Below are 11,881 nucleotides of genomic sequence, written 5' to 3'. Positions count from 1 at the left end.
TGCCATGGAAAAGTCAAGAATACTAATGCATGCTGGTTCTTTCCAGCCCCTCCTGGACCTCCATTTCCCAAAGTCACAGACTGGACTAAATCATCTGCGGATTTGGAGTGGTCTCCCCCACTAAAAGATGGTGGATCCAAAATAACGGGATACATCGTTGAATATAAAGAAGAAGGAAAAGAAGAATGGGAAAAGGTAGCTAACACTTGGCATTATGGAAATGTACTATGAATAAACTGAACATGTAGTAGTTATTCTCAATCCCATTTACTCCTATCTGTATTTTTTAATTAAGAAATCAGAAAAATAACATATAATTTAACTGATAATCCAAACATCTCTTAGGTCAGAAAACCTAATCAAAAGTTAAGTCATGTTATTGTTAACTTATCTTTTGGCTATAAAGCCTGAAAAGATGGAATAAGTGACGCATATATGTGGAATCTAGAAAAATGGTACAGATGAACCAGTTTGCAAGGCAGAAATAGAGACACAGATGTAGAAAACAAACGAATGGACACCAAGGGGAGAAAGCAAGTGGCCGGGGGCGGGGTGGGGGTGGTGGGATGAACTGGGAGACTGGGATTGACATGTATACACTAACATGTATAAAATAGATAACTAATGAGAACCTGCTGTATAATAAAATAAAATTCAAAAAAAGAACCTATTTTATCAAATTATATAATAAAATGTACATAGATATATATAAAAAAGGATGAATAAGTAAATAGTACAGTTTTTTTCAACCACTTGACAATATTTTAAAACATAATTCCTTCCATTCAGTATTTACCTGTAATATCTGATCCCTAGAACCTAAATTGGCAACAATTTTCCCAAAGAGAGTAAATATGCTGTTGCTATGCTTTGGAAAGCTATTAAAACAAAAAACTACAGTAGTCCCCCCCTGATTCCCAAGGGATACATTCCAAGACCCCAGTGGATGCCTGAAACCACGGATAGTACCAAGCTCTCTCTCTATATATATACTATGTTTTTTCTTTATTAATGGGCAGGTAGCATATACAGCGTGAACATGATGGACAAAGGGATAGTTCACTTCCCGGGCAGGGATGGAGCAGGATGGCCCAAGATTTCATTACGTTACTCAGAATGGAACGCAATTTAAAACTGATGAATTGTTTATTTGTGGAATTGTTTTCCATTTAATACTTTTGGATTTCCGTTGACTTCAAGTAAATGAAACCACAGAAAACAAAACCACGGATAAGAAAGGATTACTGTATTCTAATTATAAAATGCTTGTGATTTTTCCCTAGGCTAAAGAAAAAGAAGTGAGAGGAACAAAACTTGTTGTGACAGGATTAAAAGAAGGAGCATTCTACAAATTTAGAGTTAGAGCAGTCAACATTGCCGGCATCGGAGAACCTGGGGAAGTCACAGATGCCATTGAAATGAAGGACAGAATTGGTACTTACTAATATTTCTATTATTTTATCAATATTTCCATTTTGGATTGGAAATGAAAAGCACATTTGTTATTTTCAATTGTTTTCCAGTATTACCTGACCTTCAGTTAGATGCCAGCGTCAGAGACAGAATTGTGGTCCATGCTGGAGGGGTGATTCGGATCATCGCCTATGTATCTGGCAAGCCTCCTCCAACCGTTACCTGGAGTATGAATGAAAGAGCTTTACCTCAAGAGGCCACCATTGAGACCACAGCCATTAGCTCATCCATGGTCATCAAGAATTGCCAGAGGAGCCACCAAGGCGTCTATGCTCTTCTTGCCAAAAATGCAGGGGGGGAAAGAAAGAAGACAATTATCGTTGATGTATTAGGTAACAACTTTCAATTCGTCCATGCGTCTTTAAACAATAACACTTTATTTCACCTACAATAAAGCTATATTATTTTTTTAAAAAACTATGTTACAAATATTTTGGAAAATAAGAAAAATCACCCACAATCCCATTGACCACTATTAGCATTTTTTAAAATTTCCTCCTTTTTTTCTATCCTATCCATATTTTATATGGCTGTACTCCTACTATAAAGTCTTATGTGCTGCCTTTTTATGTAACATGCCACCATAAGCATTTACTATGTTACTATATAGTTTTCATAAAAGCAGCTTTCCTGCAAATGTCCATGAATGTTTAACAATTTGCTAAGGTTGACCATTTTCACATCATAGGGCCTGTCAGTTATCATAATAAGACAAAAGTCCCTTTGAAGGTGTCAGTATTCTAATTGAAGAGAAGCATCGTATTTGGTTATCAATATTGCATTTCTAGTCACAGAATATCGAGTTGAACTCTACGAGGCTTGTTCATGCCTCTCACTGGCTGCTCTACTCCAGTGATTTGCTCAGAAAGTGAAGCCCTCCCACTCAGATCTCTCTCTCAGCACCTCTCTAGGCACAACCATACTCCAAACACTCAGTTGTTATGTGAAAATAACCAGTTCTCTATTGAACATAATATTATGAAAACATGTTTTGCTTTCATTAATGAAAATGGCATGAGGAAAAAGATCTCACTGAGCAATGGTCCTTCAAGCTTCTAGGTTGTTTCAAACTCCTGAACAGTCTTCTGTCCAATGGCTATTACTTTAAGAACTGGTGTACTTCCAGGTTAAATTCCAAACCTCTCAAAGGTCATTCTGAGATTTGGGGTCTCCTGTGCTGCTCAGATTCACTGGTCATCCAGAAAAAAATTCTCTCCCCCTTTCCCCTCTGGAGAGTAAACTGGACACAAAAAGTAGTCATGCCACTCTTCACCCCTCTCCTGTCTCCCTCTGTGCATTTTCCTCCCAACATTGCCCTCTTATCTGACTCACAAATTACTAAAAAAAAATTTATGTGTGTGTGTGTGTGTGTGTGTATGTATGTATGTATATATATATATATATGTATGTATGTATGTAAGTATGTATGTATGTATGTATAAAACTGTTCCTTCAGTTTCTACTAAAGCAGGGGCAACCAGTAACTACTGCAAACCTACTTCACTTTAAAATATGGTTGAATATAGACACCAAGGAAAGAAAAAAAAAAAACAATTAATAAACACAAAATCTCACTCTTTTCATAACAACATTTTTGTCTCCCTTTTAAAAACAGAGGGTAACAAATATTGAGCCCAGTAGTCCATTGATGTCAAACAACTGAAAACCTTTTCCTCTTATTTCCAGATGTGCCAGGTCCTGTTGGAATACCATTCCTGTCTCACAACCTAACCAACGACTCCTGCAAACTGACATGGTTTTCTCCAGAAGATGATGGAGGCTCTCCAGTCACAAATTATGTCATTGAAAAGCGGGAAGATGACCGCAGAGCATGGACCCCAGTGACATACACAGTTACCCGACAAAATGCCACCATCCAGGGTCTCATTCAAGGAAAAGCCTACTTTTTCCGAATTGCAGCTGAAAATAGTATTGGCATGGGCCCGTTTGTTGAGACAACAGATGCGCTTGTCATAAGAGATCCAATAAGTAAGTACAATTTAAAACAATTTCATCTTTAATCACTTTTTCACTCATTTAATAAAAGACTATAGTGACAAAGTAGGTACACAAATGCCAAACATTTCATTCATTTGGCAAGTATTCATTAGGCAAATATGTAGTCTCTGATGTTGGTAGTATTTGAACGTGACCATGAAAGAGACTGTGGGAATATATATGATTCTTCAAACCCTCCCATGTAATACTACATAGATTCTTTTTTTAATTTCCAACTTAATGGCATGAACATGAAGTATTTTCCTAACTCTAAAACTACCAACTCTGGGGACTTCCCTGGCAGTCCAGTGGTTAGGACTCCGAGCTTCCAATGTGGTGGGGTGGCGGGCGGGTTCGATCCCTGCTCAGGGATCTAAGATCCCACAGGCCGTGTGGCGCGGCCAAAACATTTTTTAAAATAAATTTTGAAACACTAAAACTACCAACTCTGGGGGACTTTCCTGAATTATTTGGCCTCAATGAACCTCTATTTCCTCATCTGGAAATTAGATTGTATTGAGTGGCTTTCAGCTCTACTCATTTTATGTTGAGATTTCTTTTGTTACTTATCAAAACAAATAGTTCAATGTTTAAATGCAATCCTCAAAAAGCATTATTTACTACATTTTCTATTACATTCTTAACATGACATTTGTCTCACTGTCATTCCACACTTGCAGCTGTACCAGAGCGTCCTGAAGACCTAGAAGTCAAAGAAGTTACTAAAGATTCTGTTACTTTGACTTGGAATCCCCCTAAGTATGATGGCGGATCTGAAATTATCAACTATGTCCTAGAAAGCCGTCTCATTGGAACTGAGAAGTTCCACAAAGTTACAAATGACAACTTGCTTAGCAGGAAGTACACTGTGAAAGGCTTAAAAGAAGGCGATACCTATGAGTACCGTGTCAGTGCCGTCAATATTGTTGGACAAGGCAAACCATCATTTTGCACCAAGCCAATCACTTGCAAGGATGAGCTAGGTATGTGTCAAATGCAGCTTACACTTTGAAAACTTGTACACTTATAGGTTTACCTTAAGACATCAAACTGACTTTCCTTTATAATTATACATTTCAGCTCCTCCAACGCTTGACCTCGACTTCAGAGATAAACTCACGATTCGAGTTGGTGAAGCTTTTGCCCTCACTGGCCGTTACTCAGGCAAACCAAAGCCTAAGGTTACTTGGTTCAAAGATGAAGTTGATGTGCTAGAAGATGATCGCACTCATATAAAGACCTTGCCAACAACACTTGCTCTAGAGAAGCTCAAGGCCAAGCGTTCAGATTCTGGCAAATACTGTGTGGTTGTGGAGAACAGTACAGGCTCCAGGAAAGGTTTCTGTCAAGTTAATGTCGTTGGTAAGTATTATTTAGCAAGAGTTAGAGACATTCTGTTCTTTCCAAAGCAGAAGTGGAAATAACATTTTGTGGTGTGATTTTTTTTTTTTTTTTCCTCAGACCGTCCTGGACCACCGGTAGGACCAGTTGTTTTTGATGAGGTGACCAAAGATTACATGGTTATCTCTTGGAAGCCACCTTTAGATGACGGAGGCAGTGAAATTACTAATTATATTATTGAGAAGAAGGAAGTGGGCAAAGACGTTTGGATGCCTGTGACATCTGCAAGTGCTAAAACAACATGCAAAGTTTCTAAACTGCTTGAAGGAAAAGATTATATTTTCCGGATACATGCTGAAAATCTGTATGGAATAAGTGATCCTCTGGTGTCTGATTCAATGAAAGCCAAAGATCGTTTCAGTATGCATCATATTTCTTTTCAGTGATTCAATGTTTGATATTGTTAACGGGAAGAATTAAATTTCTAACATATTTTGCTAATGTTTGTTATAGGGGTTCCTGATGCACCTGACCAGCCAACTGTTACACAAGTTACCAAAGACTCTGCATTAGTCATCTGGAACAAGCCAAATGATGGAGGAAAGCCCATCACAAACTACATCCTGGAAAAGAAGGAAACTATGTCTAAACAATGGGCTAGAGTTACCAAAGAGCCTATCCATCCATACACTAAATTTACGGTTCCTGACCTTCTAGAAGGGTGTCAGTATGAATTCCGGGTTTCTGCAGAAAACCAAATTGGTATTGGAGACCCAAGCCCACCATCCAAACCAGTCTTTGCTAAAGATCCAATTGGTATAGTACTAAAGCATTCTTTCAGCTTTCATTTTATCCAACTTTGTTTTCAGCTATATTCTAACTCCTTTTTGGTTTTCTCTTTTATTATGTAGTGAAACCAAGTCCACCTATTAATCCTGAAGCAATAGATAAAACACATAATTCAGTTGATCTAACCTGGCAGCCACCACGTCATGATGGTGGGAGCAAGATTCTGGGTTATATTGTTGAATACCAGAAAGTTGGAGATGAAGAATGGAAAAGAGCCAATCACACCCCTGAGTCGTGTCCTGAAACTAACTATAAAGTCACTGATCTTTGGGATGGTCAATCCTATAAGTTCAGAGTAATAGCAGTCAATGTAGCCGGTGAATCAGATCCAGCTCATGTTCCCGAGCCAGTGCTAGTAAAAGACAGACTTGGTGAGTATAATGTTCTCAGCTGCCTTTGCAAGGAAGACAGGTTTCATTGTCTATGCTTAAGTGTAAAATACATTCACAAAACAAATCTGTAAGTACTGTTCTCTTTATTCTAGAACCCCCTGAGTTGATTCTTGATGCCAACATGGCAAGAGAACAACACATAAGGGTTGGTGACACTCTAAGACTTAGTGCCATCATCAAAGGAGTGCCATTCCCAAAAGTAACTTGGAAAAAAGAAGACAGAGAGGCTCCAATTAAAGCAAGAATTGATGTTACTCCAGTTGGTAGCAAGCTTGAAATTTGTAATGCTGCCCATGAAGATGGTGGAATTTATTCCTTAACAGTGGAGAATCCAGCTGGTTCAAAAACTGTCTCAGTAAAAGTACTTGTATTAGGTAAGAATTTTAGTACTTGTGATGTACTTAATGCAATAGCATATAAAAGTAACTCTAAATACATTTTGAGTTCTTATCTGGATTAAATCACTTATATAACTGCATTACTTAACACTTTTCAGATAAGCCTGGGCCACCTAGAGATCTGGAAGTCAGTGAAATTAGGAAAGATTCTTGTTACCTTACTTGGAAGGAACCACTGGATGATGGTGGTTCTGTTATTACAAATTATGTGGTTGAGAGGAGAGATGTTGCCAGTGCCCAGTGGTCACCTCTTTCAACTACATCAAAGAAAAAGAGCCACTTTGCTAAACATCTTACTGAAGGCAATCAGTATCTCTTCCGAGTAGCTGCTGAGAACCAGTATGGACGTGGTCCTTTCGTAGAAACATCTAAACCCATCAAGGCTCTGGATCCCCTATGTAAGTTGCTCTCTTTGGATACAAAAGTACTGTTTTACTGTCTTTGAGTATATTGTTTATTCATCATAACTTCTTCTTCTTAAAAGATCCTCCAGGGCCACCCAAGAACCTACACCATGTAGATGTTGACAAGACTGAAGTCTCCCTTGTTTGGAATAAGCCACATCGTGATGGTGGCTCTCCAATCACTGGATATTTGGTGGAATATCAAGAAGAGGGTGCCCAAGACTGGATTAAGTTCAAGACTGTGACAAACTCAGAGTGTGTTGTTACCGGACTACAACAAGGAAAGACCTATAAATTCCGTGTAAAAGCTGAAAACATTGTGGGTCTTAGTCTTCCTGACACAACTATCCCAATAGAATGTCAAGAAAAACTAGGTAATTTTTAGATTGGAATTATTTTCTTTCTTTTTTAAATTATTCATATTGTGAAAATCAAAATCTAATTTCCTCATGTTTCCTTTCCAGTGCCTCCATCTGTGGAGCTGGATGTGAAATTAATTGAAGGCCTTGTGGTAAAAGCTGGAACTACAGTCAGATTCCCTGCCATTATAAGAGGTGTACCTGTTCCTGCTGCAGAGTGGACAACCGATGGGAATGAGATTAAAACAGATGAACACTATACAGTTGAAACTGACAACTTCTCATCAGTACTCACCATTAAGAACTGCTTAAGGAGAGACACTGGGGAATATCAGATCACAGTTTCCAATGCAGCTGGCACCAAAACAGTGGCTGTACATCTTACTGTTCTTGACGTTCCAGGTCCACCAACAGGCCCTATTAATATTCTGGAAGTTACCCCTGAACATATGACTATCTCATGGCAGCCACCTAAGGATGATGGAGGAAGCCCTGTGATAAATTATATTGTTGAGAAAAAAGACACAAAGAAAGACACATGGGGTGTTGTCTCTTCAGGAAGCAGTAAGACAAAGCTGAAAGTCCCACATCTGCAGAAGGGCTGTGAATATGTCTTTCGAGTGAAAGCAGAGAATAAGATTGGTGTTGGCCCTCCCCTTGACTCCATACCTACTGTTGCTAAACATAAGTTTAGTCCTCCATCTCCTCCTGGTAAACCAGTAGTCACTGACATTACTGAAAATGCTGCAACAGTGTCTTGGACTCTGCCAAAATCTGATGGTGGCAGTCCAATAACTGGTTACTATGTGGAACGTCGAGAAATAACAGGCAAATGGATGAGGGTCAACAAAACACCTCTAGCGGACCTGAAGTTTAGAGTGACTGGACTCTATGAGGGAAATACATATGAGTTTAGAGTTTTTGCTGAGAATCTTGCAGGACTAAGCAATCCGTCCCCAAGTTCTGATCCAATAAAAGCTTGCCGGCCCATCAAACCACCTGGACCACCTATTAATCCTAAGCTGAAAGACAAGACCAGAGAAACAGCTGACCTGGTGTGGACAAAGCCTCTCAGTGATGGTGGCAGCCCCATTCTGGGCTACGTAGTGGAATGTCAGAAAGCTGGAGCAACACAGTGGAGCAGGATTAATAAAGATGAACTCATTAGGCAATGTGCCTTTAGGGTACCTGGACTAATTGAAGGAAATGAGTACAGATTCCGTATAAAGGCAGCTAATATTGTGGGAGAGGGAGAGCCAAGAGAACTAGCAGAATCTGTGATTGCAAAGGACATCCTTCATCCTCCAGAAGTAGAACTCGATGTTACCTGTCGTGATGTTATTACCGTTAAAGTGGGCCAAACTATCCGCATTCTTGCTCGGGTCAAAGGCAGACCTCAACCAGACATAACTTGGTCCAAGGAAGGCAAAGTATTGGCCCGAGAAAAGCGGGTTGACCTAATTCACGATCTACCTCGTGCTGAGTTGCAAATTAAAGAAGCTGTTAGAGCTGATCATGGCAAGTATATCATCTCAGCTAAGAACAGCAGTGGACATGCCCAAGGTTCTGCTATCGTTAATGTCCTTGACAGACCTGGGCCTTGCCAGAATTTAAAGATCAGCAACGTAACCAAAGAGAACTGTACAATTTATTGGGAAAACCCTCTAGATAACGGTGGCTCAGAAATAACAAACTTCATAGTGGAATATCGCAAACCAAACCAGAAAGGCTGGTCAATTGTTGCTTCCGATGTCACTAAGCGATTAATCAAGGCCAACCTTTTAGCCAACAATGAATACTATTTCCGAGTTTGTGCAGAGAATAAAGTAGGTGTTGGGCCAACCACTGAAACAAAAACTCCAATTCTGGCTATTAACCCTATTGACAGACCAGGTGAGCCCCAAAACCTTCATATTGCAGATAAAGGAAAGACATTTGTCTACCTAAAATGGAGGCGGCCTGATTATGATGGTGGTAGCCCAAATCTATCATATCATGTTGAAAGGAAGCTGAAGGGCTCTGATGACTGGGAAAGAGTGCATAAAGGAAGCATTAAAGACACCCACTACATGGTTGACAAATGTGTTGAAAACCAGATTTATGAGTTCAGAGTGCAAACGAAGAATGAAGGTGGAGAAAGTGACTGGGTGAAGACAGAGGAAGTTGTTGTAAAGGAAGACTTGCAGAAACCAGTACTTGATCTGAAATTAAGTGGTGTGCTAACTGTCAAAGCGGGTGACACCATTCGACTTGAGGCAGGTGTTAGAGGCAAACCATTTCCAGAAGTTTCATGGACCAAGGACAAAGACGCGACAGACTTAACAAGATCACCAAGGGTCAAGATTGCTACCAGTGGTGATTCATCTAAATTTTCTCTTACTAAAGCAAAGCGAAGTGATGGTGGTAAATATGTAATTACAGCAACTAACACAGCTGGCAGTTTTGTGGCCTTTGCTACTGTCAATGTTTTAGATAAGCCTGGGCCTGTAAGAAATCTGAAAATTGTTGATGTGTGTAGTGATAGGTGTTCTCTTCGCTGGGATCCACCAGAGGATGATGGTGGCTGTGAAATCCAAAATTATATTTTAGAAAAATGTGAGAGCAAGAGAATGGTTTGGTCTACCTTTTCTGCTACTATCTTAATACCTGGTACTACAGTAACACGTCTCATAGAAGGGAATGAATATATTTTCAGAGTCCGTGCAGAAAATAAAATAGGCACAGGGCCTCCAACAGAAAGTAAACCAGTCATTGCAAAAACCAAATATGATAGACCTGGTCGCCCTGACCCCCCAGAAGTCACTAAAGTAAGCAAAGAAGAGATGACTGTGGTTTGGACGCCACCTGAATATGATGGTGGAAAGTCCATCACAGGATACTATTTGGAGAAAAAGGAAAAACATTCAACACGATGGATCCCTGTCAACAAGAGTGCGATCCCTGAGAGACGTTTGAAAGTACAGAATCTCTTCCCAGGACATGAATATCAGTTCCGTGTCAAGGCAGAAAATGAAGTTGGAATTGGAGAACCAAGCTTGCCATCAAGCCCAGTGGTGGCAAAAGACCCCATAGGTATGATGTTCTTGCTTTTTCTGGTATTACACCAACTCTTAATCTCAGGCACAGAGGTATTAGACAAATAAGTTAAATGCACAGCATCAAAACCTTATTCTTAGCCAGTAGTTTTCCAAATAAATCTTTTACCAATTCGCCTAAAATGTACAAACAATGGTAGATTCTAGTTTTATGAAGGAAAATAAGGAGGACTGAGTAACTGAGAAATTGAATGTACTATCTGTGGTTAATTAAGGATGGACTATATAGAATTACTCATTAACGTATCACTAGTAGTTGTTAACCATGTGTAAATGTATTCTTATATAATTTACTTTCAGAACCACCTGGTCCACCGACCAATCTCAAAGTGGTTGATACAACCAAAAGTTCCATAACTCTTGGGTGGGGAAAACCGGTGTATGACGGTGGCGCACCAGTCATTGGATATGTTGTGGAAATGAGACCAAAGAGACCAGATACATCACCTGATGAAGGCTGGAAAAGGTGTAGTGCTGTAGCGCAACTCGTTCGCATGGAATTCACCGTGACCAGCTTGGATGAAAACCAGGAATATGAGTTCAGGGTTTGTGCCCAAAACCAAGTTGGCATTGGGCACCCTGCAGAACTAAAGGACGCTATTAAACCTAAAGAAATCCTAGGTGAGGCCCTATGTTATCACTTGATTCATTCATGTTTCACTTCTCACATGATCTCCCCACATTCTGAAGTCAACTGACGACTTTCGTGTCGTTTGCAGAACCTCCGGAGATTGAGTTGGATGCCAGCATGAGAAAACTGGTCACAGTGAGAGCAGGATGCCCTATTCGACTATTTGCCATAGTGAGAGGGCGACCAGCCCCTACGGTCACTTGGCGAAAAGTGGGTATTGATAACGTGGTCAGAAAGGGACAAGTTGATCTGGTTGATACTATGGCCTTCCTCGTCATACCCAATTCTACCCGTGATGACTCAGGAAAATATTCCTTGACACTTGTGAACCTGGCAGGAGAAAAGGCCGTGTTCGTGAATGTCAGAGTATTAGGTGGGTTATAAACAAGCGTCTTCCTCCCCTTCAAAAATGCCTTAGTTAATAAAGACGCTGAGGGGACTCGTATATATGACTTTGTCGTCCTTCACAGATACTCCTGGACCCGTGTCTGATTTAAAAGTTTCGGATGTCACTAAAACATCATGCCACATTTCCTGGGCCCCTCCCGAGAACGATGGTGGGAGCCAAGTGACACATTACATTGTGCAGAAACGTGAGGCAGATAGAAAGACGTGGTCGACAGTCACCCCAGAAGTCAAGAAAACGAGCTTCCACGTCACCAATCTTGTCCCTGGGACTGAGTATTTCTTCAGAGTAACTGCTGTCAATGAGTATGGTCCCGGCGTCCCAACAGATGTCCCCAAACCAGTGCTCGCAACAGATCCTCTAAGTAAGTTACATCCTTTCTCCCTCCTTTTAACTCCAGTCCCCGACCTCAGCAAAATCAAGATACCGAAACATTTTACTCCACTAATGAAAGGGCCTTCACTTGTAGAAACCTAAACAGTACAAATAAATATCTAACTCGCTCACCAAAGACTTTTTTGATCTGACTAATCCG

General features: G+C 40.2%; 1 protein-coding gene across 1 annotated transcript in view; it reads left to right on the top strand.

The window, feature by feature from the left end:
- The window catches only part of TTN (titin), a 287,707-nt gene that overhangs the window by 215,303 nt on the left and 60,523 nt on the right, over positions 1 to 11,881 (top strand). The window contains exons 254-269 of the mRNA XM_036857396.1: positions 47 to 195; positions 1,284 to 1,434; positions 1,524 to 1,805; positions 3,160 to 3,462; positions 4,152 to 4,454; positions 4,552 to 4,833; positions 4,933 to 5,232; positions 5,326 to 5,628; positions 5,724 to 6,032; positions 6,146 to 6,427; positions 6,550 to 6,849; positions 6,936 to 7,229; positions 7,320 to 10,286; positions 10,610 to 10,930; positions 11,029 to 11,313; positions 11,411 to 11,710. Of these exons, the coding sequence (XP_036713291.1) occupies positions 47 to 195; positions 1,284 to 1,434; positions 1,524 to 1,805; positions 3,160 to 3,462; positions 4,152 to 4,454; positions 4,552 to 4,833; positions 4,933 to 5,232; positions 5,326 to 5,628; positions 5,724 to 6,032; positions 6,146 to 6,427; positions 6,550 to 6,849; positions 6,936 to 7,229; positions 7,320 to 10,286; positions 10,610 to 10,930; positions 11,029 to 11,313; positions 11,411 to 11,710 (7,131 nt within the window). The remainder of the gene's footprint in view (positions 1 to 46; positions 196 to 1,283; positions 1,435 to 1,523; positions 1,806 to 3,159; positions 3,463 to 4,151; positions 4,455 to 4,551; positions 4,834 to 4,932; positions 5,233 to 5,325; positions 5,629 to 5,723; positions 6,033 to 6,145; positions 6,428 to 6,549; positions 6,850 to 6,935; positions 7,230 to 7,319; positions 10,287 to 10,609; positions 10,931 to 11,028; positions 11,314 to 11,410; positions 11,711 to 11,881) is intronic.

This window comes from Balaenoptera musculus, chromosome 7, assembly GCF_009873245.2.
Source record: "Balaenoptera musculus isolate JJ_BM4_2016_0621 chromosome 7, mBalMus1.pri.v3, whole genome shotgun sequence".
NCBI lineage: Eukaryota > Metazoa > Chordata > Mammalia > Artiodactyla > Balaenopteridae > Balaenoptera > Balaenoptera musculus.
This window is presented reverse-complemented; position numbering and strand designations above follow the sequence as displayed.